This window comes from Somniosus microcephalus, chromosome 7, assembly GCF_052327205.1.
Source record: "Somniosus microcephalus isolate GS21.2 chromosome 7, FLI_Smic_1.0, whole genome shotgun sequence".
NCBI lineage: Eukaryota > Metazoa > Chordata > Chondrichthyes > Squaliformes > Somniosidae > Somniosus > Somniosus microcephalus.
The window spans coordinates 19105703-19130673 of NC_140993.1; the positions used below are offsets into that span (position 1 = coordinate 19105703).

The following is a 24971-nucleotide window of genomic DNA, read 5'->3' on the forward strand; positions in this document are numbered from 1 at the left end:
AGGCGTTCTATTGTGGCTCGAGTGTCACATCTTACACTAGTTATAAAAGGAATGGCTTAGCTGATGCCTCACTGTCCTTTAACCTAGCAGAGCTAATGATGGCCGTTTCATTTAGCCAAGGAATACTATTTGTACGTAGCTTTAAAGCAGATTTAACCTGAAATTCCGTTTTGTTTCTGTCCTAGGGTCATAGAGAGGTTTGATATTAATATTTAATTTAACACTGAAATGTTCAAGCTGTGCATCTCCACAGGCTTGTTATTTACAAAAATGGCATCACTTTTGCTTCACATAATTCTCGTCAAAAATGAGGCAAACGAGAACCATCATTAGAAGCATCTGAAAATGCAACGAGGACAAGATTATATTTTCTTTTGGTGGAATGTTTAGGAGGTTCTCGAAAGAGCTTTCTTTGCAAAATGTTTCTTCATTCTAATATATTTATTTTAATGCTCATTAGCGGAAGTGATCTCAGTTCCCGTTTTATTAGAAGTGTGATTGGAAGCATATATTTTTGAAATAGAAACCTGTGTTTTATTAAGACTGATCTGTAAAAAGAAGCTAAGAATGAGCAGAGTTGTGTTTAACAGCTGGTCTTAATGCTGCAAAATGTTCCAGGCAGCAATTATTTAATAGATTGGTGGGTGGGGGGGGTTGGGGAAGGAAAGCGGGGGAAAGGGGATGTGTTCCATCTGCCAGACAAAATAGTCTGTTTGTAAGAAGAAATGAAGGGTAATGGAAAACTATTAACTGAGATAGCAATTTAAGTTAGTTTGATGCAATCACTTCTGTTTAGGTGACCAAACTTTGTAACTTGTAATAATCATACCAAAAATGCTGATGGCAATTTGTTTGGGTGAGCTAAGTATACTTTCGATGGTTGCTTCAATTACGAGCTCTGAAGATTGCAAGATATTTCGCTCATCTTAGTTCATTTGTGCAGAAAAGTCCTGAAATTTTCCCATTTGAACATCCAATTGCTTCAAAAAAAAGATTCCAGGGTTTTTTCCCTTCATTACTCTTCCAGGAAGAGTATATTCTGTACATTGATCACTCCTTGTGTATTGAATTTTCTAACACCAGTCCAATATTTACCTTTGTACTAGTTTGTATCTATGATCTTTACCCTTCTCTTGCTATTTAACTTAAAGTAATTTCCCAGGTTTACCTTTTACCATTTTCTTAACCATCGTATAAACATAAATAAAATAATTTCATTCCAGGCTGAAAAGCCCTGGTTTCCGAATCACAGAATCACAGAAACCCCACAGTGCAGATAGAGGCCATTTCGGCCCATCGTGCCTGCACCGACACATATCCCACCCGATCCCCGTAACCCCTACACCTACACCAACACACATCCCACCCTATCCCTGTAACCCCACGTATTTAATCCCCCTAACACTAAGGGTCAATTTATCATAGCCAATCAACCTAACTCGCACATCTTTGGACTGTGGGAGGAAACCGGAGCACCCGGAGGAAACCCACGCAAACACAGGGAGAATGTGCAAACTCCACACTGTCTTTCCTTATAATTTTGACACTAGGGATCATTCTTGTGGCTCTTTTCTGCACTGCCTTCAGTGCTCGAATGCCTCCTTTGTGTCCTGGTGACCAGAACTGGATGCAGTACTCAAGGTGCGGTCTGACCAGGGCACTTACACTTTACTTCCGACTTCTGACTTGTATTCTACTGGTTAACCCAGTGGCTTTGCTGATTGCTCCTCTTCATTGGCTAGAAATAATTGAGCGTTGAGTCTACTAAGAATCCTCTGTCACTTTTGGCTTCATCCGTAGCTTTTTCAACATCATTGATGGAGTACATTTGTTTCCGCCCCCCCCCCCACCCCCAAATCCCCCCATATGCAGTACTTCACATTTCTCTGCATTCAACTTCATCTGCCATTTTTCTATCCACTTACATATTCTATTCAGCTAATTCTGTCATTTCTGAGCTGTCTCCTCTGATTCCATTGCCTCTTCCAGTTTGGTATCATCTGCAAGCTACTGTACTTTATTTTTTTTTAAATCTGTTCTCCGGAGATTTTTTTTCAGCTGTTGCAATATTAGCAACTATACCACATTCCCAGTATACCAATTAATGCTATTGTTAATTCCAAATATTTCTAGTCCGTAAAGGTGATAAAAGCAACTAGGAGTTAATCAATTGAATGTTATTGCAGTGGCATTCATACATGACTTTATCTCATCTTAACCTTAAATGAATTTGCGGCCTTCATAGCGCGGCCTTGTCAAGGGAATTAATGTGTTTTTGGTTAGTACAATTTCAGGTTTGCTCCATTGTGTAATCTTAAATTGGCTCAATAAAGTACTGATCCTAAATTCTACTTCCAAGTTACTGGGAAAGCTTTGGAACTTAACAGTTGCCATTTCTGTGAAAACAATATGTAATTTGCAAAATATTTTGCAGTACTTCAATTGTCTCAGTTTTAAGGTGGTCATATGGAATGTCAGAGGGATCAATCATCGCATTAAGTGGTGAAAAGTTAGCTTTTATAAAGATGGAAAGGGTCCAAAATGCTTTCTTGGATTTAAGTAATTTTATGCTACTGTAACTCAGGTTTGTTTTGGAAACCCAAAGGTTTCCGCTGACTACACTCTTTCCACAACTTTAGCGCATATTAATGACTTTGGACATGACAATCTGGACACTTCATTATTCATCACATCCAGCCTCTAATTTTTCTTTCATCAATCTTCCCAGTGAACGGTAGCAGATGTTTGGTGTAACTCCTTTTGGGTTCGAAATTAATCAAATTAGGGGAAAACTGGACTGAACAGAATTTGTTTTTCTTTTTCCCATCATCTACATCTAAGAGTGGTGGTTGATTTTATTCTGCATCGAATTACCTTCCTAAAATTCTGGCTGACTGAGAGGGATGTTTTGTTCTGTTTCAATATTATATAAAGGATACTTCTATTGACTTGTTAAATGTGTGTGGCCCAGATAAGCTTAACCCTAAACTAACTTGACCATTTGTTATTTCTGAGACATCAAAATTAAGTAGTAGGGAGGAAATGTCATTGTGTGTTAGATCCTAACTGGGACACATGCTGAGCCTTAAATGTTGGGATTCACTAGGGGAGTAGCAATTGAATAATATGAAAGAGTTTTGTTGTGAAGCAACTGGAACTTGCCACCTCTGACCGCATTTGATATCACTAAGGCTTTCTTAAGAGGAAATGGTGAATTTTAAGTCCGCTTTTGATCAAATTGATTTTAGAATGAACATGTTTTTCCAGTCATATGAAAGATGCGCACTAAATGTAGGATATGATACCAGTATTCAAAAAGGGTGACTAAACAGGCACAGGCAAATAGAGACCTAACAGCCTCGCCTCCATTCTGCGGAAAATAATGGAACGGAATATCAGCAGTGAACTTGAGAGTGATCTGTGCAATAATAACCTAGTAAACAGCAGTCAATACAGATTCTGTCGGAGAAGATCCTGCCTGACCAACTCCCTCAACTTCTTTGAGGAAGTGATTCAGAAATTCAACGCAAGGTGAAATTTGTGGATGATATCAAAGTGTCAGCCTTGGCTTAGTGGTAGTGTGCTCCCCTCTATCAGGAGGTCATCGGTTCAAGCCTCTCTCTAGAGAATTGAGTACATAATCCAGGTGTACACTTTTGTGGGATCTTGCTGTGCGGATATTTGTCTTCTCAACCTGTCTGCAGCCTTTGACACTGTCGACCACATGATCCTCCTCCAACGCCTCTCCTCTGTTGTCCAGCTTGGTGGGACTGCCCTTGCCTGGTTCTACTGTTATCTATCCAGTCGTAGCCAGAGAATCACCTGAAATGGCTTTTCTTCTCGCTCCCGCACCGTTACCTCTGGAGTCCCCCAAGGATCTCTCCTTGGCCCCCTCCTATTTCACATCTACAGGCTGCCCCTCAGCGACATCATCCGAAAACACAACGTCAGGTTCCACATATACGCGGACGACACCCAGTTCTTCTTCACCACTACCCCTCTCGACCCCTCCACTGTCTCTGATTTGTTATACTGGTTGTCTAACATCCAGTACTGGAGGAGCAGAAATTTCCTCCAACTAAATAATGAGAAGACCGAAGCCATTGTCTTCGGTCCCCGCCACAAACTCTCTTCCCTAGCCACCGATTCCACCTCTCCCTAGCAACTGTCTAAGGTTGACCATGTCTGTTAGCAACCTTAGTCACATTTAATCAAACATTGAGCTTCCTACCTCGTCCATTTTATCAAGGATTGGTGTGTATGGAATTAGTGATGTAACATATTGTGCAAATCCTACAATATACGATTAATATGTTATCAAAGTTAAGCCTGCGCAGCACACGATTTTCCAACCATTCATTTGCTGAGCATGTCCAAATTTCTGATGTACACTCTTGGTGCATGAGGCTGCTCACTGGGAGCACAAGGTCAGAATAATATCCCTGCTGTGCATTCACAACTCTCCATCACAGGGGTGGCAATGCCAGTATGAAGAAGATAAAAATGGGACCGTATCATTTAAAAGGGAATTGGATAAGTATTTGAAAAGGATGGATAATGGATTACTAACTCCTGGAGAAGCATGAAAAGATAATTTTTTAGTTCATTGAGATAGCTACTGTTTCTTCAATACTGCTGGAAAAATCTAATTCTCTGGCATTGCACCTTTCAAAACTGTGTGCTTACTAGGTCGCAAATTTACAATTCAAAATATTGCTATTTTATGTTGGGGAAGAAATTAAAATAAGTTGGAGGCAGATCTTAATTTTAAATGGGAACTAAATGTGTGGATTATGGCATGGTTTGGTTAAGATGCTTAAACTTTTCCTCTGTGTGCTTAATTTTCTTACCATCTTGCCATCTTTCAAATATGAAAAATATTTTGTGGTGGTTATGTGGGGATCTGGTTTTATGTTACTATAAGTGTTTGTTCATTTGATTGTGTTCGTATACCACCAACAACAACTTGTATTTATATAGCGCCTTTAACGTAGTAAAATGTCCCAAGGCGCTGCACAGGAGTATTATAAGACAAGGAAGGCACGGCCAGCAATGGTTGAGCGATTATAATCAGGGATGCTCAAGAGGACAGAATTAGAGGAGCGCATATATCTCGGGTGGGGTTGTGGGGCTGAAGGAGATTAGAGATAGGGAGGGGTGAGGCCATGGAGGGATTTGAAAACAAGGATGAGAATTTTGAAATCGAGGCGTTGCTTAACCGGGAGCCAGTGTAGTTCAGCGAGCACGGGTGATGGGCAAATGGAACTTGATGCGAGTTAGGACACGGGCAGCCGAGTTTTGGATCACCTCAAGTTTACGTAGGGTAGAATGTGGGAGGCCAGGAGTGCGTTGGAATAGTCAAGTCTAGAGGTACAAAGGCATGGATGAGGGTTTCAGCAGCGGATGAGCTGAGGCAAGGGTGGAGACGGGCAATGTTACAGAGGTGGAAATAGGCGGTCTTTGTTATGTTGTGGAAATATGGTCGGATGCTCATTTCAGGGTCAAATATGACACCAAGGTTGCAAACAGTGTCGTTCAGTCTCAGACAAATGTTAGTCAAAAGAAAACTAACTATTCACATTGTGAAACTGTGAAAGGCATATTTTTACATGCATTTTAAATGTTTTTGTAATTTGTGTTGATTTGGAAAATAATTAAGCCTTGTTTGTAATATTAAATGGGTAATGAGCCTGCTTTGGTTCTCTGTCACCTTGAGGACCCTCACTTAATGGGCGTTCACTTTGGCCTGTGGATATTGTGTGTATATCTGCCAAGTAGAGGCTAACTGGAAATCCAGGAATCCACGATTATTCTCTCAACTATTATCCTGGGAACAAAATCCTTGGATAGAATCTCACATGGTTCAGAACAGTAGTTAGACCTATTTTATAAAATATGGTTCCCATTGTTGCTTTTCTGGCAATTGTATATGTGGTCTCTGTTGGAGGAATGATTTAACTCAGCTTTTTTGGGCAGTTGCTCAAATATATCTTGGCGATTGGCAATCTAAATGGAGACAGGAGAATTGTAGGTGAGTTAGGGAAAAATGGAAATGTTGACATCAGATTTTTTTCTCTTGAATTCGGACGTGTATGCCATAAAAATGAAATCCAATACTGGCAACATTGAGTTGTGGAACAATATTGGATATTTCAGTCACTTTTTGTTGACCTAGATGGACTCCTCTCCAAATCTGTTTGGTTTCATAAATACTTACCTGTAAATTATTAAAAGTCTTGCAATATGCTGTGCACTTCTTGTCTAAACTCATTTGGCCCGGATTTTGCAGTCAGCGGTGAAGGAATGGTACTCGCCGTTCATTACGCTTACTGCTGCCCACAGACTTTTCAAGGGCTTTTGCGCGGCAACTTATGGTCATCGGGAGTCTGAAGCAGCACAGCGCCCTCTACAGAGGATCTGGGACCTGTGTGAACAGGGCAAGCAACAGCAAGTCTCTTCAACCAATCAGATTGAAGAATCTTTACTGAGACACGCAGAGTCTAAACCAGGAAGCGTAAATTAGAATATTTAATTCAATGTAAAATCATATACAGAAAGTAAAATAAAGAGAGGGAAAGAAAGATGGGATTAAGAGAGAGATAAGCGACAGAACGAAAAAGTAAAAACATTCCAACAATAATTAAAATCTGAAGGAATGAGATTCCACACTTGTAAAAGTAAATTTTCAGTGCCAGAAAAGTTGTTTGGTAGTATGACTTGCACACCGTTAAAAATTCACTTACTTCTTAGGCAGTCCCTTGGAACCGAGGATGACTTGCTTCCACATTAAAAATGAGTTCTCAGGTGACTGATGAGTCCAATGCGGGACCTACAGTCTCTGTCACAGGTGGGGCAGACGGTGGTTGAAGGGGCGGGTAGGTGGGGTGCTTGGGTTGACGTGCGCTGCCTGCGCTTGGCTTCCGCTTGCTCCCGGTGAAGAGACTCGAGGTGTTCGGCGCCTTCCCGGATGCTTCTCCTCCACTTTGTGTGGTCTTGGGCCAGGGATTCCCAGGTGTCGGTGGGGATGTTACACTTTTTCAAGGAGGCTTTGAGGGTGCCCTTGAAGCGTTTCCTCTGCCCACCTGGGGCTCTCTTGCCGTGTCGGAGTTCTGAGTAGAGCGCTTGTTTTGGGAGTCTCGTATCGGGCATGCAGACAATGTGACCCGTCCATCGGAGCTGATCGAGCGTGGTCAAAGCTTCGATGCTGGGGATGTTGGCCTGAACGAGAACACTGACATTGGTGCGCCTATCCTGCCAATGGATTTGCAGGATCTTGCGGAGGCAGCGTTGGTGGTACCTCTCCAGTGCTTTGAGGTGCCTGCTGTATATGATCCATGTCTCTGAGGCATACAGCAGGGCGGGTATCACTGCTGCTCTGTAGACCATGAGCTTAGTGCCGGGTTTCAGGTCCTGGTCTTCAAACACTCTCTTCCTCAGGTGACCGAAGGCTGCACTGGCACACTGAAGGCGGTGTTGGACTTCGTCATCGACGTCTGCCCTTGTTGACAGTAGGCTCCCGAGGTATGGAAAGTGGTCCATGTTGCCCAAGGCCTTGTCGTGGATTTTGATAATCGGGGGGCAGTACTGTATGGTGGGGGCAGGTTGGGAGTGGACCTTTGTCTTACAGATGTTTAGTGTAAGGCCCATGCTCTCGTACGCTTCGGTGAAGGTGTTGCCGATGGTTTGGAGTTCGACCTCCGAGTGAGCGCAGACGCAAGCGTCGTCTGCATACTGTAATTCGACGACAGAGGATGGGACGACATGGATCTGGACTGGAGGCAACGGAAGTTGAACAGTTTCCCATTTGTTCTGTAAATTAGCTCCACTCCAGCGGGGAGCTTACTGAGGGTGAGATGGAGCATTGCAGCAAGGAAGATCAAGAAGAGCCTTGGTGCGATGAGACAGCCTTGCTTGACCCCGGTTCGTACGTGAATTGGGTCTGTGGTGGAACCATTGGTCAGGATCACGGCTTGCATGTCGTCATGAAGCAGGCGGAGGATGGTGACAAACTTTTGAGGGCGGCCGAATTTGAGGAGGACACTCCATAATCTCCCACGGTTGACAGTGTCGAATGCCTTTGTGAGATCAAAGAAGGCCATGTACAGCGGCTAGTGCTGTTCCCTGCATTTCTCTTGTAATTGACGTGCAGTGAAGACCATGTCCATTGTACCCCTTAGTGGGTGGAATCCACATTGCGACTCTGGGAGGAGCTCTTCGGCCACTGGGAGAAGGCGATTGAGGATTATTGCGATGACTTTCCCTGTGGCAGACAGCAGGGAAATTCCTGTGTAATTACCGCAATCGGACTTGTCACCTTTCTTGAAGATGGTCACAATTACGGCATCTCTGAGATCCTCTGGCATGCTCTCCTCCTTCCAGATAAGAGAAATGAGTTCATGAATTTGCGCCAGTAGTGCTTCTCCGCCATGCTTTAGTGCCTCCGCAGGGATTCCATCTGCTCATGAGGCCTTGTTGTTCTTCAGTTGTCGGATGGCTTTTTCAACCTCATGCCGGGCTGGGGTTGTGCTGAGATGGTGGCGGGTAGCATGCTGTGGGATGGAGTTGCGAACACTCGTGTCGAAGACAGAGTCGTGGTTAAGGAGATCTTTTGAAGTGCTCCTTCCAGCGGGCACTGACTGCCTCTCTGTCCTTGATGAGTACCTCTCCGTTCTTGGCCCGCAGTGGGGTAGGGCCTTGGGTGCTTGGGCCGTAGATGGCCTTGGCTGCGCTAAAGAATCCATGCATGTCGTGGTTGTCGGCTAGCTGCTGGATCTCCTGCGCTTTCTCCACCCACCATCTGTTCTTTAGGTCGCGAGTTTTTTGTTGGACCTCGGCCTTCAGGCTTCTGTAGAGCTGCTTTCTTGCTCTCGAGTTGTGTTGCTGTTTCCAGATCAGGAGTGCCTTGCGCTTGCGGCTTATTAGCTCCTGGATCTCCTGGTCATTCTCATCGAACCAGTCTTGGTGTTTCCCGGTCGAGTGACCGAGCGTCACTTTACAGGTACTGATTATGGAGGCCTTGAGTGCAGACCAGACGTTGTGGAAACTCTGTGTCTCTGCATCACTGGGAGTCGTCAGGTTGTTTGTGAGGCACAGGCTGAATAGGGCTTTCTTAGCGGGGTCTTTGAGTGCTCCAGCGTTAATTTTCCTGCGGCATTGTTTCTGTTGCCGCCGCTGTTTTGGGGCTACATTGATGGAGATGACAGCGGATTAGGCGGTGGTCTGTCCAGCAGTCGTCAGCTCCTGTCATGGTGCAGGTGATGCGGACGTCCTTGAGGTCCCTCACTCAGACGATGACGTAGTCCAGCAGATGCCAGTGCTTGGAGCGAGGGTGCTGCTATGAAGCCTTGTACTTGTCTCTCTGATGGGACAAGGTGTTAGTTATGACAAGGCCATGTTCTAAGCACTTCGACAGGAGGAGGGTACCTTTGGAGTTGGCTTTCCCAACCCCTCTCTGTCGATTACACCTCCCCAGAGGCCTGTGTCCTTTCCAACTCTGGCGTTAAAGTCGCCAAAGAGGATCAGCTTGTCGCCCGTTGGGACTCGGGACAGGGATTGTTCGAGGCTGGAGTAGAATTCCTCTTTGGTCTCGTCTGTGGCTTCCAATGTTGGGGCGTACGCACTGATGACCGTAGCGCACTGGTTCCGGGCTAGGGTGAGCCGAAGAGTCATGAGGTGCTCGTTTATACCGCTAGGGGAGTCTCTGAGACGCCCAACCAGTTCATTTTTTATGGTGAAACCTACTCCATGGAGGCGGCGTTCTTCAGGTTTGCCTTTCCAGAAGAAGGTGTAGCCACCGCCTTGCTCCTTGAGCTGGCCTTCCCCTGCCTGGCGGGTCTCACTTAGGGCGGCGATGTCAATGTCGAAATGTCTGCGCTCCCGGGCAACGATAGCAGTACGGCGTTCCGGTCTGTCACTGTTGGGGTTGTCCATGAGGGTCCTGACGTTCCAGGTCCTTGAATAGACAAGCCCAAGTTTTTTTGGTGTGTTTAGTGGGTAACTGATGGGGAAGTACCGCAACTTCATGCCCGTCATGTGTTTGAATGCCGAATATCTTGGCGAGGTACTGGTGTAGCGAAGCTTGTGGAAGAGCAGGGCAACTTGGACAGTAAGCTGATAGCCTCACCGTTATTCCTATCGAAAATCCAGGCCATTATTTTCGGCAACACTTTTCATGTTAACATCTATGATGGGAAAACTGTATGTAAAGATTTGCCATCACTTTGTTGATGAAGCACTCAAGTCATTTAAAGCTTTTTTAAAAAGGGCCAGAATTTTTTCCCTCAGTGACTTCCAAGATAAGGTTTCAAACAAAACAAAAAATTCTAAATATTGGGCCGTAATTTGCGGCCCCTACGGGTGCGTATGAGATGCGCGTAGGGGCCACGCAAGTTCTGGGTTTAGGCATGTGAAACGCGAAAATCCAGAACTTGTGATCTGTCAAGAATTCGCTTTTCGGCCTGCTTTTTACCAGCGTAAGAGTTTCAAAAAATAGAAAAATAAAATGTTATCACTCATTTATACATTAAAAACCCTGTCCAATAAGGTAAGTTTACTTTTAGCCCTGTTAAAACATATAGGGGGAAAGTAACTTCGCTGGGGTGCTACTTTTAGCGCCCTGAAAAAGTTAGCGCCCCTGTGTCGTAAATTCAGTGGCCGCGCCCCAAGCAGGAGGCGGGGCACGACTGGAAGCGCTCCCCCTCCTTCCTGGGGTGCTACAAGTGAACATCGTGGCGCTACGTACAACAGTGCTACATGCGTTGGCATATAGTGCCGCGGTATTGCAGGCCTCCCCCCCCCCCCCCCCCCCCCCCCCCCCCCCCCGATTAAAGGGGAGGGGCCTGGCACTGTGTGCACCGGGGCCCTGCTGGACCACCGGGGAGCGGGGTGCCGGGTGATGCGCTATCAATTACTCATAAAAGACTGAGAGTTAAGAGAGTAACTAAAGGCTTTTATTAGCAAAGAACAGAGCATGGCTCTCGTGGTTGACTGGGTTCCAAGAAGGCAGGGGGCTGCAGGTCAATCACCTTTATACCTGGGCCTGTGTGGATGGAGCCAGCCGAGACATGTTGAGGCATGCATAGGTACAACAGTGTGTATCAACAACAACAACAACAACAGTGGTTTACCACATTCACCCCTTGTTTAAAATTGAGTCCGGCGGGGTGAAGTGTACTAAAGGTTCGTGTAAGTAAGTCTATCAGGTGGCCTTGTATGCCGTCCTGATCGTCGTGGTGGCGGCGGTGATGGTGCAGCATCCAACGTTGAGTCTGGCGTCTCATTGAGTGGTTGGGTGGTCAATGACGGGTCCTGGGGCTGCGGCATGCCGTCTAGCGGGGTTGGGTTGTGGGTAGTGGTGGATGGCAATGGTAGTGTTTCAGGGGCACCCAAAGGTGCGAGATCTCGTGTGGGGGCTGTGTCCTCCCGCCCGTCCGGGTACGCTACGTAAGCATACTGAGGGTTGGCATGGAGGAGGCTCACCCTCTCGACCAGGGGGTCCGTCTTATGGGACCTCACGTGCTTCCGCAGTAGGACGGGTCCTGGAGAAGTCACCCATGTCAGTAACGAGATCCCCGATGTGGACTTCCTGGGGAAGGAGAACATTCTCTCGTGAGGGGTAGCATTGGTGGCTGTACAGAGCAGTGACCGAATGGAATGGAGCGCCGCAGGGAGGACTTCCTGCCAGCGAGAGGTCGGAAGGCCCTTAGATTTCAAGTTTAAAAGGACTGCCTTCCAGACCGTCGCATTCTCCCTTTCCACCTGGCCATTCCCCCGGGGGTTGTAGCTGGTGGTCCTGCTTGTAGCGATACCTCTCGAGAGCAGGTACTGCCGGAGTTCGTCGCTCATAAAGGATGAGCCCCTGTCGCTATGAATATAGCTAGGGAAACCGAACAAGGCGAAGAGGTCATTCAGACATTTAATGACCGTGGTACTGGTCATGTCTGAGCAAGGGATAGGAAACGGGAGTACTCATCAATTATGTTGAGGAAGTACACATTGCGGTCGGAGGAGGGGAGGGGCCCTTTAAAATCGACGCTCAGCCGTTCAAAGGGGCGCGTGGCTTTGATCAGGCTTGCTCTGTCTGGCCTATAAAAATGCGGTTTGCACTCGGCACGGATTTGGCAGTTCCTGGTCATGGTCCTGACCTCCTCGATGGAGTAGGGCAGGTTACGGGATTTGATGAAGTGAAAAAACCTGGTGACCCCCGGGTGGCAGAGGTCATTGTGGAGGGTCTTCAGTCTATCGACCTGCGCGTTGGCGCATGTACCACGTGATAGGGCATCTGGGGGCTCATTGAGTTTCCCGGGCCGGTACAAGATATCGTAATTGTAGGTGGAGAGTTCGATTCTCCACCTCCAAGATCTTGTCGTTCTTGCTTTTGCCCCTCTGCTTATTATTAAACATAAAAGCTACTGAACGCTGGTCAGTGAGCAGGGTAAATCGTTTTCCGGCCAGGTAATGCCTCCAATGTCGCACAGCTTCCACAATGGCCTGGGCCTCCTTTTCGACAGAGGAGTATCGAATCTCGGGGCCCTGGAGGGTCCTTGAGAAAAAGGCCATGGGCCTCCCCGCCTGGTTAAGGGTTGCAGCTAGGGCAAAGTCGGATGCGTCGCTCTCCACTTGGAAAAGGATGGACTCATCCACTGCATGCATTGTGGCCTTCGCAATATCTCCTTTTATGAGAGTGAAGGCTGCACAGGCCTCTGCTGTCAGGGGGAAGGAGGTGGACTTGATGAGGGGTCTGGCTTTGTCCGCATAGTTGGGCACCCACTGAGCATAGTACGAGAAAAACCCTAGGCATCTCTTCAGTGCTTTTTGGCAGTGGGGGAGGGGGAGCTCCATAAGGGGGCGCATCCTGTCGGGGTCTCCGTTCTCCACTACACAGCCAAGAATGGCAAGGCGCTTGGTACGAAACATACATTTGTCCTTGTTGTATGTTAGGTTCAGCCGCTGGGCCGTACGGAGGAATTTTTCTAGATTAACATCATGGTCCTGCTGGTCGCGGCCGCAGATGGTGACGTTGTCTAGATAGGGGAAAGTGGCCAGGAGCGCGTTCTGGTCGACCATCCGGTCCATCTCCCGTTGGAAGACTGAAACCCCGTTGGTGACGCCGAAGGGAACTCTGAGGAAGTGGTAGAGACGACCGTCAGCTTCAAAAGCTGTGTACTGGCGGTCCTCAGCCCTGATGGGGAGCTGGTGGTATGCCGACTTCAGATCAATCGTCGAGAACACCCGGTATTGTGCTATCTGATTGACCATGTCAGATATGCGGGGGAGTGGGTATGCATCTAGCTGGGTGTAGCGATTGATCGTCTGGCTGTAGTCAATAACTAGGCGCTGTTTTTCGCCAGTCTTCACTACCACCACTTGTGCTCGCCATGGGCTGGTGCTACTTTCAATAATCCCTTCCTTCAGGAGTCTTGCTACCTCGGATTTAATGAAGCTCCTATCCCCGGCACTGTAACGCCTGCTTTTGGTAGCGATGGGCTTACAGTCGCGGGTGAGGTTAGCGAACAAGGAGGGTGGGGGGGGACTTTAAGGGTGGAGAGGCTGCAAATGGTGCGCGGTGGGCGATTTAAAAGCTGCTGGCTGGAGACTGAGAGTGGGGGGAGGGGTCCGTCGTACGCTAATGTGACACTCTTAAGGTTGCACTGAAAATCCAACCCCAGTAGAACGGCAGCGCAAAGATGGGGCAGGACCAGGAGTTTAAAAGTTTTGTATTCTGTGCCCCTTACTGAAAGGGTCACTACACAGTAGCCACCAACGTCCGCTGACTGGGCTTTGGAAGCCAAAGAGATCCGATGTCGCGTCGGCAGGACCGGGAGAGAGTAACTGCGCACCGTGTCGGGGTGGATAAAGCTTTCCGTGCTCCCGCTGTCAAAAAGGCAGGTAGTGGCGCGGCCGTTTACCTTAATGTCCATCATGGACCTGGACAGTTGATGAGGGAGAGATTGGTCCAGCGTCACGGAGGCCAGCGTATGGTCGAGCGAGTCGATGTGGTCGTCAGATGAGGCAGTGGTTGAGTCCGGGTCCCCCGTGGTTGAAGTTGGAGACGTCCGAGATGGCGGACAAAATGGCTGCCCCCACGGTTCGCACGCGGCGCTGCTGGCGTTAGCGGTTTTACCTTTGCAGGCGCTGACATAGTGTTCTTTCTTCCCGCAGCCGGAGCAGGTAGCGTTTCTCGCCGGGCAGCGTGCTCTGGGGTGTTTTGCCTGGCCACAAAAATAACACTTCTGTGCCTTGGACATCGCAGCAGCAGTTGAAGGTGGCGGTCCCATGACCCAAGGTTGTGGCGTCCACGTTGCGGAGCGGTTAGGGGAGAAGGCGTCCATATTCCCGTGGGCCGCGTCGAGCGAGAGCGCGAGGGACACTGCCTTTCTCGGGTCCATTTCTCCCTTTTCCAACAGTCTCTGCCGGGAGTAGTCGGACCTTAGACCCGCAACGAAAGCATCTCGGATCAGTCCCTCCGTGTGTGCTGCGGCTGATGCTTCTTTGCAATCGCAGTCTCGGCCGAGTATCCGTAGTGCCCGTAGGAAGGCCTCCACCGATTCCCTGGGCTGCTGTCTGCGGGATCTTAAGAGGTGCCGGGCATAGACCGTATTTACCGGGCGTGCGTATTGCCCTTTTAGCAAACCGATAGCCGCTGCGTAGGTCGTCGCGTCCTGGATTATTGTATAAACTTGGTGGCTCACCTTTGAGGCCAGGATTTCCAACTTGTTTTCGTCCAGGGTCACAGTTGAGGCTTGCAGGTAGGCCTCGAAGCAACGCAGCCAATGCGCAAATTTGGTAGCCGAACCCGCTTCTTGCGGGTCTAGGTCCAGGCATGTTGGTCTGAGGGCTCGCAGCAGCTCCTGTTGCTCAGCGTTTGGTGCAGCAGCCTGCTGTTCAGCAAATGTCGACATTTTGTTTTTGCTAATAAAATTGATGCGCTATCAATTACTCATAAAAGACTGAGAGTTAAGAGAGTAACTAAAGGCTTTTATTGGCAAAGAACAGAGTATGCCTCTCGTGGTTGACTGGGTTCCAAGAAGGCAGGGGGCTGCAGGTCAATCACCTTTATACCTGGGCCTGTGTGGGTGGAGCCAGCCGAGACATGTTGAGGCATGCATAGGTACAACAGTGTGTAATAACAACAACAACAACAGTGGTTTACCACACCGGGAAAGCAGCTTGGCACTCGGAGTGCTGGGCTGAGCGATCGCGGCCGGCACCCCGAATAAAAACGGGGAATCGGGCCGATGCTGGCAGGCGGCCAAAAAAATGGCCGCCTGACCCCTGCCCTTTAAATTGCGGCGCCATGGTTGCAAAAATGCCACCCTGACCCTGTCGGGCATATCCGGCGATAGGTCGGGGGCACATCTGATGTTTGCGGCTGGGGTGCTGCGCATGGCGATGACATCATTGCTGGAGGCGCAGCGCCGCGGGACGCTACCGGCTGCCGCTAACCTCCTGCTGAATTTCATGGAAGGTGTTAGCGGCGCCATGCCTGCTCACTAGGGACGCTAACGGGAGGCACAAAGCATCCCAATTTTTCCACCATAAATTTTATTTTTCCAAAAATGGAATTTTTGTTTATAATATTTAATTAAATGGCATTTTAATTAATTTTAGATATGTAATTTTTTAAAAACCGTATTTCATGTGTTCATGTATTTTTTAAGTGATCCCCATTCATACTTATGGGAGTTCCGTACATACGGAATCCCCATAAGGATGAATGGGGATTCCCCTTCTTTCATTGGTTGGGCCAGCCCACATGATCCCAGGGGCGCATGCGAACCACATGTGCCCTTGGGATCCATGGGCCTCTACCCGGAGAGGCCCAGGAGCGCGAATCTACGAACCTCCTGGACCACCAGGTAAATTCATAGATTTTTTGCAGGTCGGAGGCATCCGCCTGCAGGAAGCCTTCAACTGCAAATTTTGGGCCATTATATATTTCACAATGACATGATTAAATTTACCTACTGAATTGCCTTTTGTGTCTTTTAATACCTTCAAGTTGCAAGTCCGCAATCTGTCTCAAAGGCTTGACTTCGACTGGATATTTTTATCTTAACAGCAACAGCCACAACTTACATTTATATAGCGCCTTTAACGTAGTAAAAAGTCCTAAGGCACTTTATGGGGCGTTATCAAAAACAAAATTTGACATTGAGCCATACAAGGAGATGTTAGGGCAAATGAGCAGAAACTTGGTCAGGGAGGTAGGTTTTAAGGCACATCTTAAAGGAGGAAAGAGAAGTAGAGAGGTGGAGCGGTTAAGGGAGGGAATTCCAGAGCTTTAGGGCCTTGGCAGCTGAAGGCACGGCCACCAATGGTGGAGCGATTAAAATCGGGGATGTTCAAGAGGCCAGAACTGGTGGAGCGCAAATATCTTGAGGTGTGGGGGTGCGGTTTGTAGGGCTGGAGGAGATTAGAGAGAGGGCGGGGCGAGGCCATGGATTGATTTGAAAATGAGGATGAAAAGTCTGAAATCGAGGCGTTGCTTAACTGGGAGCCAACGTAGGTCAGTGAGCGGGACTTGGTACGAGTTAGGACATGGGCGGCAGAGGTTTGGATGAGCTCAAGTTTATGGAGGGTAGACGTTGGAGTCAGGCCAGGAATGTGTTGGAATAGTCAAGGCTAGAGGTAACGAAAGCCCGGATGAGGGTTTAGGCAGAAGATATGCTGAGGCAAGGGCAGAGACGGGTGACGTTACGAAAGTGAAAATCGCACAAGTGGATGGGGCGTTCTCTGCAGCTGTACATTCTGAGGATGTGCAGTAGTTTGCAGAATCTCCCAGCATACAATCTGTGTTTCCATATCCTGTGAGTATTTGAGAGTTTCTCTGCTTGATAGGAAAGACTTTGAAAGAAACTGGAGTTTGAATTCTCCAAGCTTTTATTTCAGGCAAATGATGACTTTTATTGAACAAAAACTGTTTTCTACTATAAGCTGCTCATACTGCACCTGTGATTATTCACACTTTGTGGTTGTGCTTTCTTTGTTGACAACCAAGAGATTGTTACCAGGAATGGATTTCTTTTTCAGTCAATCACCTCTTTATTTTGATTTAAATTCTGTTTTTAAAAAAAAAAAAAAAAAATCTCCTGAGCCAATTTTGAAGCTAAAGGAATTTTTATTAATGTAAAACCTTGGAAACTGTGTTGATGCTGCACTCCTAAGTGTTTTATGAAGTAATTTTCCTTCGCTTATGCAAGTTTATGTTAATTCCAGACTATAAATTGGCAGTTTCACTTGTAGTACACTAAAGGATAAACTTTAATCTTGCACAGCCCGAGCACACACCAGGAACACACACAGCGGAACTGTACACCCTGGTTTTCAGTCCATTAATTTGAAGAAGTAGAAGATTTACTGTTTATTGCCAAGAAAAAATGTGAAGCCAGAAACAGTTGATAGGAAAAGTGGTGCTGGGGAAGGGCACAAATAGGACTGCAGAGGAGTAGGGGGAAGAGGCCACTTGGTGGTAATGCAGTAGGAGGGTGGTGCCATTCTCCTGAGGGTGCTCCACCTCCATGAGGTGACTCGACCCTGCCAAGCTCGAATACTGCCAGAATCCCGCAATAATACTGTGCTCCCCAAAGCTCCAAAACCCACCTGCCCAGTCGTGCTGGATCCCAGGACCCCTCTGCTCAGACTTCCACCTTCACTCCTCCCTACCCTGCAACTAATCTTGACGGCTGGGGAGCGTACTTTCAGTACTGGCCTGCAGTCTCCTGCTTCCCAACATTCTGCTTCTACTTACCAGCCAGCCAGCTGCCGCTTTCCTCTCGATGCTTTGAAGGAAAATAAGAAAGCATATAAGAAATGGCAATTTGACGCATTAAGCTCACTTGTCCCACAGAACACGTGAAATCTACCCCTTTTGTGGATCAAATCCAACTCTTGAAGGCTGCACTTACACTAACTATCATTGGCTCGAAGTTGCTTCGCTTCGTTCAGGCACTAAAGTTGTAGTGTAAATCCAGAGTCAGGATGCAACCCAGGTTTATTGAAGGAAAATCCGACCGCCCTCGGAGTGCATCCCCTTCCCACGCCCATTGGAAAGCGAAGAGACTCTTCAGTATCCCATTGGATTAAAAAAAATAAACACAAAACTCAATGCCCCTATGGTTTTTCTCCCAGGTTGCTTGCAACAACGTCCAGGAGATTAATCTTTAATTCCTGAAGCCTCCAGGACATTACTGGAGGGTTGGCAACCCTAACATGGTTTGGCTGTGTCCCAGGTGCAGGCGCACCTCTGGCAGGGCTTTGTGCCTGGAAACATGGAGAGGAACACGGATGCAGGAGTGACCCCTGGCCTCGGGGCCGTCTGGCTGCTACTGGCCTGAAGATCATAGGGGAGACTGTAAAAGAAAATGCTGCTTACTTTCTCAGGCCTCAATCAGCCCTACAACCCTCCAAGATCTCTGCGCTCCTCCAATTCTGGCCTCTTGACCATCACCGATTTTCATCACTCCACCATTGGCGGCTGTGCTTTTAGCTGCCTAGGCTGTAAGCTCTGGAATTCCCTCCCTAAACTATTTCAATTCTCTACCTCTCTTTTTTGAGATGCTCCTTAAAACCGACCGCTTTGACCAAGTTTTTGGTCACCTGTCCTAATGTCCCCTTATGTGGCTCGGTGTCAAATTCTGTTTGATAATCGCTCCTGTGAAGCGCCTAGGGACATTTTACTACATTAAAGGCGCTATGTAAATGCAAGTTGTTGTTGTTTGATTGACATGCTCTAATACCAGCTTCTCCTGGCACTCCTCAAAATAACACCCACTGTCACAAATAGAAGAAATTGAGTCTTGTAAATGGATTTACTTTAAAGTTGCTATGTGGGATAATTGATTTGGGAATGTTGTTGAGAGATTTATAGCAACTGCAGATATGTTAATTCTACCAACCTTTCTGCAATGTGGAGTTAATGAAACAATGTGGAGAATTTAACAATGTTAAACAAAGCCATGGAAGGAGTGCAGCGAAGATTCACCAGGCTGATACCTGGGATGGCAGGAATGACGTATGAGGAGAGATTGTGTCGATTGGGCTTATACTCACTGGAGTTTAGAAGATTGAGAGGGGATCTCATCGAAACCTATAAAATTCTGTCAGGCCTGGACAGACTAGATACAGGAAGGATGTTTATGATGGCCGGGGAGTCCAGAACCAGGGGTCACAGTCTAAGGATAAGGGGTAAGCCATTTAGGACTGAAATGAGGAGGAATTTCTTCACCCAGAGAGTGGTGAAACTGTGGAATTCTCTGCCACAGAGGGTGGTGGAGGCCAATTCATTAAATATATTCAAGAAGGAGTTGGATATATTTCTTAAGGCTAAGGGGATCAAGGGATATGGGGAGAAAGCAGGGACAGGGTACTGAATTTGGATGATCAGCCATGATCTCATTGAATGGCGGAGCAGGCTCGAGGGGCCGAATGGCCTACTCCTGCTCCTATCTTCTATGTTTCTATATGTTTCATTCGGTCTGCTTTTTTAAAACGTGCAGCTGAAAGTGCTTCACAAGCCGCCTAATACGCCTGCTTACGACAGTCTGCTTAACTATTCAGTTGGATAAGCAGTCACGTGATTTTTAATATTTAACAGTACAAATAACTCATGCGTAGGAGCTATAGTTACTGCATTGAGGTTTAGTCTACTCAAAGGAAAAAAAACTTTCTGCAGCCTTTTAGTAAGTGTGATTGACACTGAGATACACGCTTCACTGTGTTCACCCAAAGCAGAACTGTGCTGTGATATTTTGATCACGTCAGCAGGTTGTTGGTTCAGGTCCCACTCCAGGGACTTGAGCACAAAAATCTCGGCTGACACTCCCAGTGCAGTACTGAGGGAGTGCTGCACTGTCATAGGTGCTGTCTTTCGGATGATAAGTTAAACCGAGGCCCGTCTGCCCCCTCAGGTGGATGTAAAAGTTCCTATGGTAATATATCGAAGAAGAGCAGTGGAGTTAACCCCTCAATCAACATCACTAAGACAGATTATCTGGTCATTATCACATTGGTGTTTATAGGGAGCTTGCTGTGCACAAATTGATTGTCAGGTTTCCTACCTTACAACAGTGACTACACTTCAAAAAGTACTTCATTGGCTGAAAAGCTCTTTGGTCATGAAAGGTGCTATATAAATGCAAGTCTTTTTTATGTGCTTTGTGATGTGCCTTGTGATCGTGCAGAGGTTTTGTGACAGGAAGCGGGTAGGAAAAAGATAACTGCTCTGACTAAAAATTCCTCCTATTGGCTAATATAGTCGTAAAAACAGAAAATGCTAGAAATACTCGGCAGGTCAGGCAGCATCTGCGGCGAGAGAAACAGAGTTAATGTTTCAGGTCGATGACCTTTCGTCAGAACTGGAAAAGTTTGGAGATGTAACCGGTTTTAAGCAAGTACAGAGGTAGGGAAAGGGGGGAGGGAGGAAAAAACCAAAAGGAAGGCCTGTGATGGGGTGGGATGCAGGAAAGATTAAATGACAAAGGGATTGATGGTGCAAGGTGAAAAAATGGGGGCAGAGGTTATGATCTGAAATTGTTGAACTCGGCGTTGAGTCCGGAAGATTGTAAAGTGCCTAATAGAAAGATGAGGTCATAGCAAAATACTGCGGATGCTGGAAATCCGAAAAAACAGCAGAAAACGCTGGAAAAACTCAGCAGGCCAGGCAACATCCGTGGAGAGAGAAACCGAGTCAACGTTTCGGGTCGAAACCCTTCTACAGAACCAGCCCCCAAACTGCCGTTTAATCTTTTCATTTCCTGCCTTTTTTTCTCCGTTCTGTAGAAGGGTTTCGACCCGAAGCGTTGACTCTTTCTCTCTCCACGGATGTTGCCTGGCCTGCTGAGTTTTTCCAGCGTTTTCTGTTGTTATTTAGAAAGATGAGGTGCTGTTCCTCGTGCTTGCGTTGAGCTTCATTGGAACAGTGTAGGAGGCCAAGGTCAGACTGGGAGTGGTCCGGAGAATTAAAATGACAGGGGACCGGAAGCTCGGGGTCACGCTTGCGGACTGAACGGAGGTGTTACGCAAAGCGGTCACCTCCTACAATAATGTAGTAACGTTGGCCGTGGTCAGCTTTGCCATACCCAGGATTGATCTGGATTTGTAGCTGATGCGAGCCGCTAGTTGGGAGATTTCTCTTTTAACGGGGAGGTGGGATAATCCAGTTGAAGTGTTTAGTTACAGCATTAAATTTCATTGCGTTTGTTGTTCAGGTGGTGAATCTGAAGCAGGGATACAAGGACAACATGCAATGCAATACCAGAATGTGGACAGCCAACAGCAGCTCCAGCAGCAGGATGGCGAAGATGACCAAGGATGGGTCTCTTGGGCTTGGTCCCTCGTTCCTGCACTGGTCAGTTATTCTGAAGAGGGAGATGAGAGCTACGAAGTTGATGAAAATGGTGTCCGACTAAATCGTCTGAGATCAACGCCTCCCAAGGATCCAGTGGTTTCTGTGGGATTCTACTGCACCAAAGCAACCGTCACTTTTAAGGTTTGTAAGAAACAGAACATGGGCTGACAACTATCTTACTCAGTTGTTTTTGGATAGTTTTGTACGCCAATATACAGGAGACTTTGGTTTATTCGGAGGTTGTATATCTGGAAACCTCGATCTACCGGCAGAAATCGGGAGCCGTTTTGTTCGGTTTTTTTTCTTCTCGTGGCTTTTCTTTCAACAGTCATCTCTGGAAAGTCTCTCTGAAGCTGTTGCTAAGCTACAGAGACGCTTCCAAGGTACGGGCCGACTGTTTAGAAGCTGTTGCTAAGCAACAGTATTTGTTGTCCGATACAGAGATGAAAACCTCCGTATGCTTCAACATTAATGCTGGTATGCCCGGCAGTTTTGATGGGACGGCAACAGCTCGGTCCCGTCGGTGCCGGATATAACAAAGTTTCCTGTAGACAGGTGTGTTTGTTTTGGTCAGCATTGATTGGGATCTAAAAATATGTTGCTTAGGCAGCATGATGCTGCAGTATGTTGTACTCTACGTAAACCTATCTCCACCTGTCCTAATGTCTCCTTCTTTGGGAGTATCGCTACTTTAAAGGTGCTATATACATGGTTGTTGTTGAACTGGAGGGATGCACGTTCAGTTTCTTCACAACACTAACTTTCTCAAAAAATAAAATAATTGCAGATGCTGAAACTCTGAAAACAAAAAGAGAAAAAGCTAGAAATGCTCAGCAGGTCAGGACAGTCCTGAAGAAACGTCTTAAGATCTGAAACGCCGACTGGCCTGCTGCGGATTTCCATCTCTTTCTATTTTTGTTTACTTACTTTCTCACCTAAGTTGTATCCTCTTGTGGAAAGATGCTGGCTGAAGCCCAGATACTTTCGATTGGTTGGAGAGAAGAGCTGTCCTTGGATCCTCAGAGTGGTATTGACAGTAAGTCAGCAAACACCCTCTCGACTGCAGATGGTGTATAGCCCAGGAAACATAGGTCTTGGAGTTTGTTGTGGGATTTCTCTCCGCCCCAAAGCAGACGGAGACGAGCGTGTACTGGTTCCAAGCGATCTTTATTCAAGCCCGTGCAGGGAGAGGCCCTCGCAGTCTGAGCTGAGACGGGAGTCTAATTTTTACATTCGAGCAGTTGGCTTATATACAATCTTACATCTTGTTTCCTTCACATTTTCGGGACTTGGTCAATTAATTGTCCAAGTCACGTACACTTAATCACATCTCCACAAAACACATCTTGTTTATCTCATTTGCCCTGTTTCCACATCTACCATTGTTCTACTCTTTAGCTCTTATCCAATTTTGTACACTTAACCACATCTTCGCAAATCACATTGGCAGCCCATTGTTCAACGTATGGCCTCCTTGCCTTCTTTCACTCCCCCCAATCATCGTGTAATATGCTTTTTCCAACTGTCTTTCTTTGTTCTGCCAGACTTCTCTTTTATTACATCGGCCAGCTAGTCAGTTAAGCCGCTAACCTAACTTTTAACCCCTTCAGTGTTCATGCATTTTTCAACTGCTAAAGTTATGCGATGAACATTTATGTTTGTATTTACTGTAAGACCATTTGCACCTTTTGAGACGAGCTCTTCCAAAATATATTTCTCATCATTTTTCGTGCTGGAAAGCTAAATTTTTGTGCCACTGTGCTTCCTTCACTAATCAAATAATTGCAGCTTGAGCAGAAGCTGTAGGGTGGAGAGGAAGAGAGTGGAGGGAAAGGAATGTATTGGCCAGTGTGCTCACTAAGCAATTTGCAGCCAACAATCAGTTAAAGGTCACTGTAAACCAGCAGCAGAATTATATGAATATTTTGCACAATATTTATTTTTTGATGGAATGTAATCCAATCCTAAAAGTATTAGATGTAAACATGAATGATGGTTTGCTGGAGATAACGGGTAGACATATCTCTGTACAGGAATATTAATCATTTGTTGTCATCCTAAACAAGTGACCATGTGTTTATTATAAAAATGAAGATGGAAATAAAATAGAGTTTCCGCTTTTGGGCGCAATCGGCGATTCTGGCGCAAACTGCGCCCGTTTTGAAAAGAGTTTTATTCTTCCACCACCCCCCCCCCCCCCCACCCCCAAGTTTCTGCTCACTCATTTGCATATCGGCGAACGCAAAATCTGCCGAGAAGCAGCCCCATCTGGCAGCGTTTTAAAATATAATTAAAAAGAAAAGTTTGCTTTACAATATTCCTTGATATATATAACGGTGGTAACTTGGTAAAGTTGGACTAAAATGGTTTTATCATTAAAAACTAAGCATTTTAAATCAGTGTCAATCTACCATCTGTGAGTAGCCCAATTTTAAATGACTTGAAAATGGCTTTTAAAAAATATACAAAACTATTTTCAAGTCGGATTGTGGTACAGTAGTCAGTTCCTTCGTAAATTAAAAAAAAAAAAATCATTCAAAAGCTTTCAAGACATACCTATTGGTGTTCTTGTGCCCAAAAGATCCAGCTTAAGTTTTGGTGCCTCCTCAAAGGCCCGCACACGAACGCAATTAGTGGAAACGCCAGTGGTGATTAATTCACCCTGGGTGGCGTGGGCGGGGAATGCTTCTAGCGCGATGTTTTTAAAACTAGCGCAAAAGAGCGCCGAAACTCGAGTTACGCGGAACGCAATTCGCGCTTAAAATTACGCGATCTTTTGTGCTTGTTACACTGATATCGGCTGAATTGCACCGAAAAAACCAGCGCATTCGAGAGGAAACTCCAGACCTAAGTATATCCTCTGTTGAGATAATTAGAACATTACTATTGAAATACAATTTATGAAACTATAGGGGTAGCTTAGAATATCCATCTAAAGTATGAATTATACAAAAGATTAACTAATTCCCAAGAATGCTTCACGTGGTTCCTTTGACAGCTGTAGGTTTATATTTTTGAAGCACGAATGCCTCTGTTTATAAAAAAAAAAAAAAAAACCAAAAGACTTGCATTTATATAGCACCTTTCATGATCTCCAGGTGTCTCAAAGCACTTTACAGCCAATGAAGTGTAGTCAATGTTGTAATGTAGGATATGCTGCAACCAAAATTTCACACAGCAAGCTGCTGTAAACAGCAGTAAGATAAATGACCAGATAATCTGTCTTTAGTGGTGCGGGTTAAGGTTTAAATGTTGGCCAGGACGTTGGGGAGAACTCCCCTGCTCTTCTTCGAAATAGTGCCCATGGGATCTTTTACATCCGCCTGAGAGGGCAGACGTGCAAAGATAGTATTCTATTTTTGCCACTCCTCCTCTTCTGAAGACATTGGGCAGGATTTTCATTGAGCCGTGGAGGCGTGTGGGGGGTTAAAATCTTGAAATTGGGGGGCACGAACCCATCCCACCCCCAACCCGCTTCCATTGCCAGTTTCAAAGGAGGCAGATACCCGACCTGTGCTGGGACCCGCCTCCCCGAGGCGGGAAGGGGATTAGTGCCAATTAGCTGCCAGTTAACAGGCAGTTTTTAGCCTAATCCCTATTTTTATTGCTGAAGTGTGGGATTCCC

The 24971-nt window shown here is 46.5% G+C and overlaps 1 protein-coding gene across 4 annotated transcripts in view; it reads left to right on the plus strand.

Moving 5' to 3' along the window:
- The window catches only part of vps13b (vacuolar protein sorting 13 homolog B), a 1087794-nt gene that overhangs the window by 134139 nt on the left and 928684 nt on the right, over positions 1–24971 (plus strand). For all 4 annotated transcript variants that reach the window (XM_085992288.1, XM_085992290.1, XM_085992289.1 and 1 more), the window contains exon 8: positions 21207–21487. In XM_085992288.1, coding sequence (XP_085848414.1) covers positions 21207–21487 — 281 coding nt within the window. The remainder of the gene's footprint in view (positions 1–21206; positions 21488–24971) is intronic.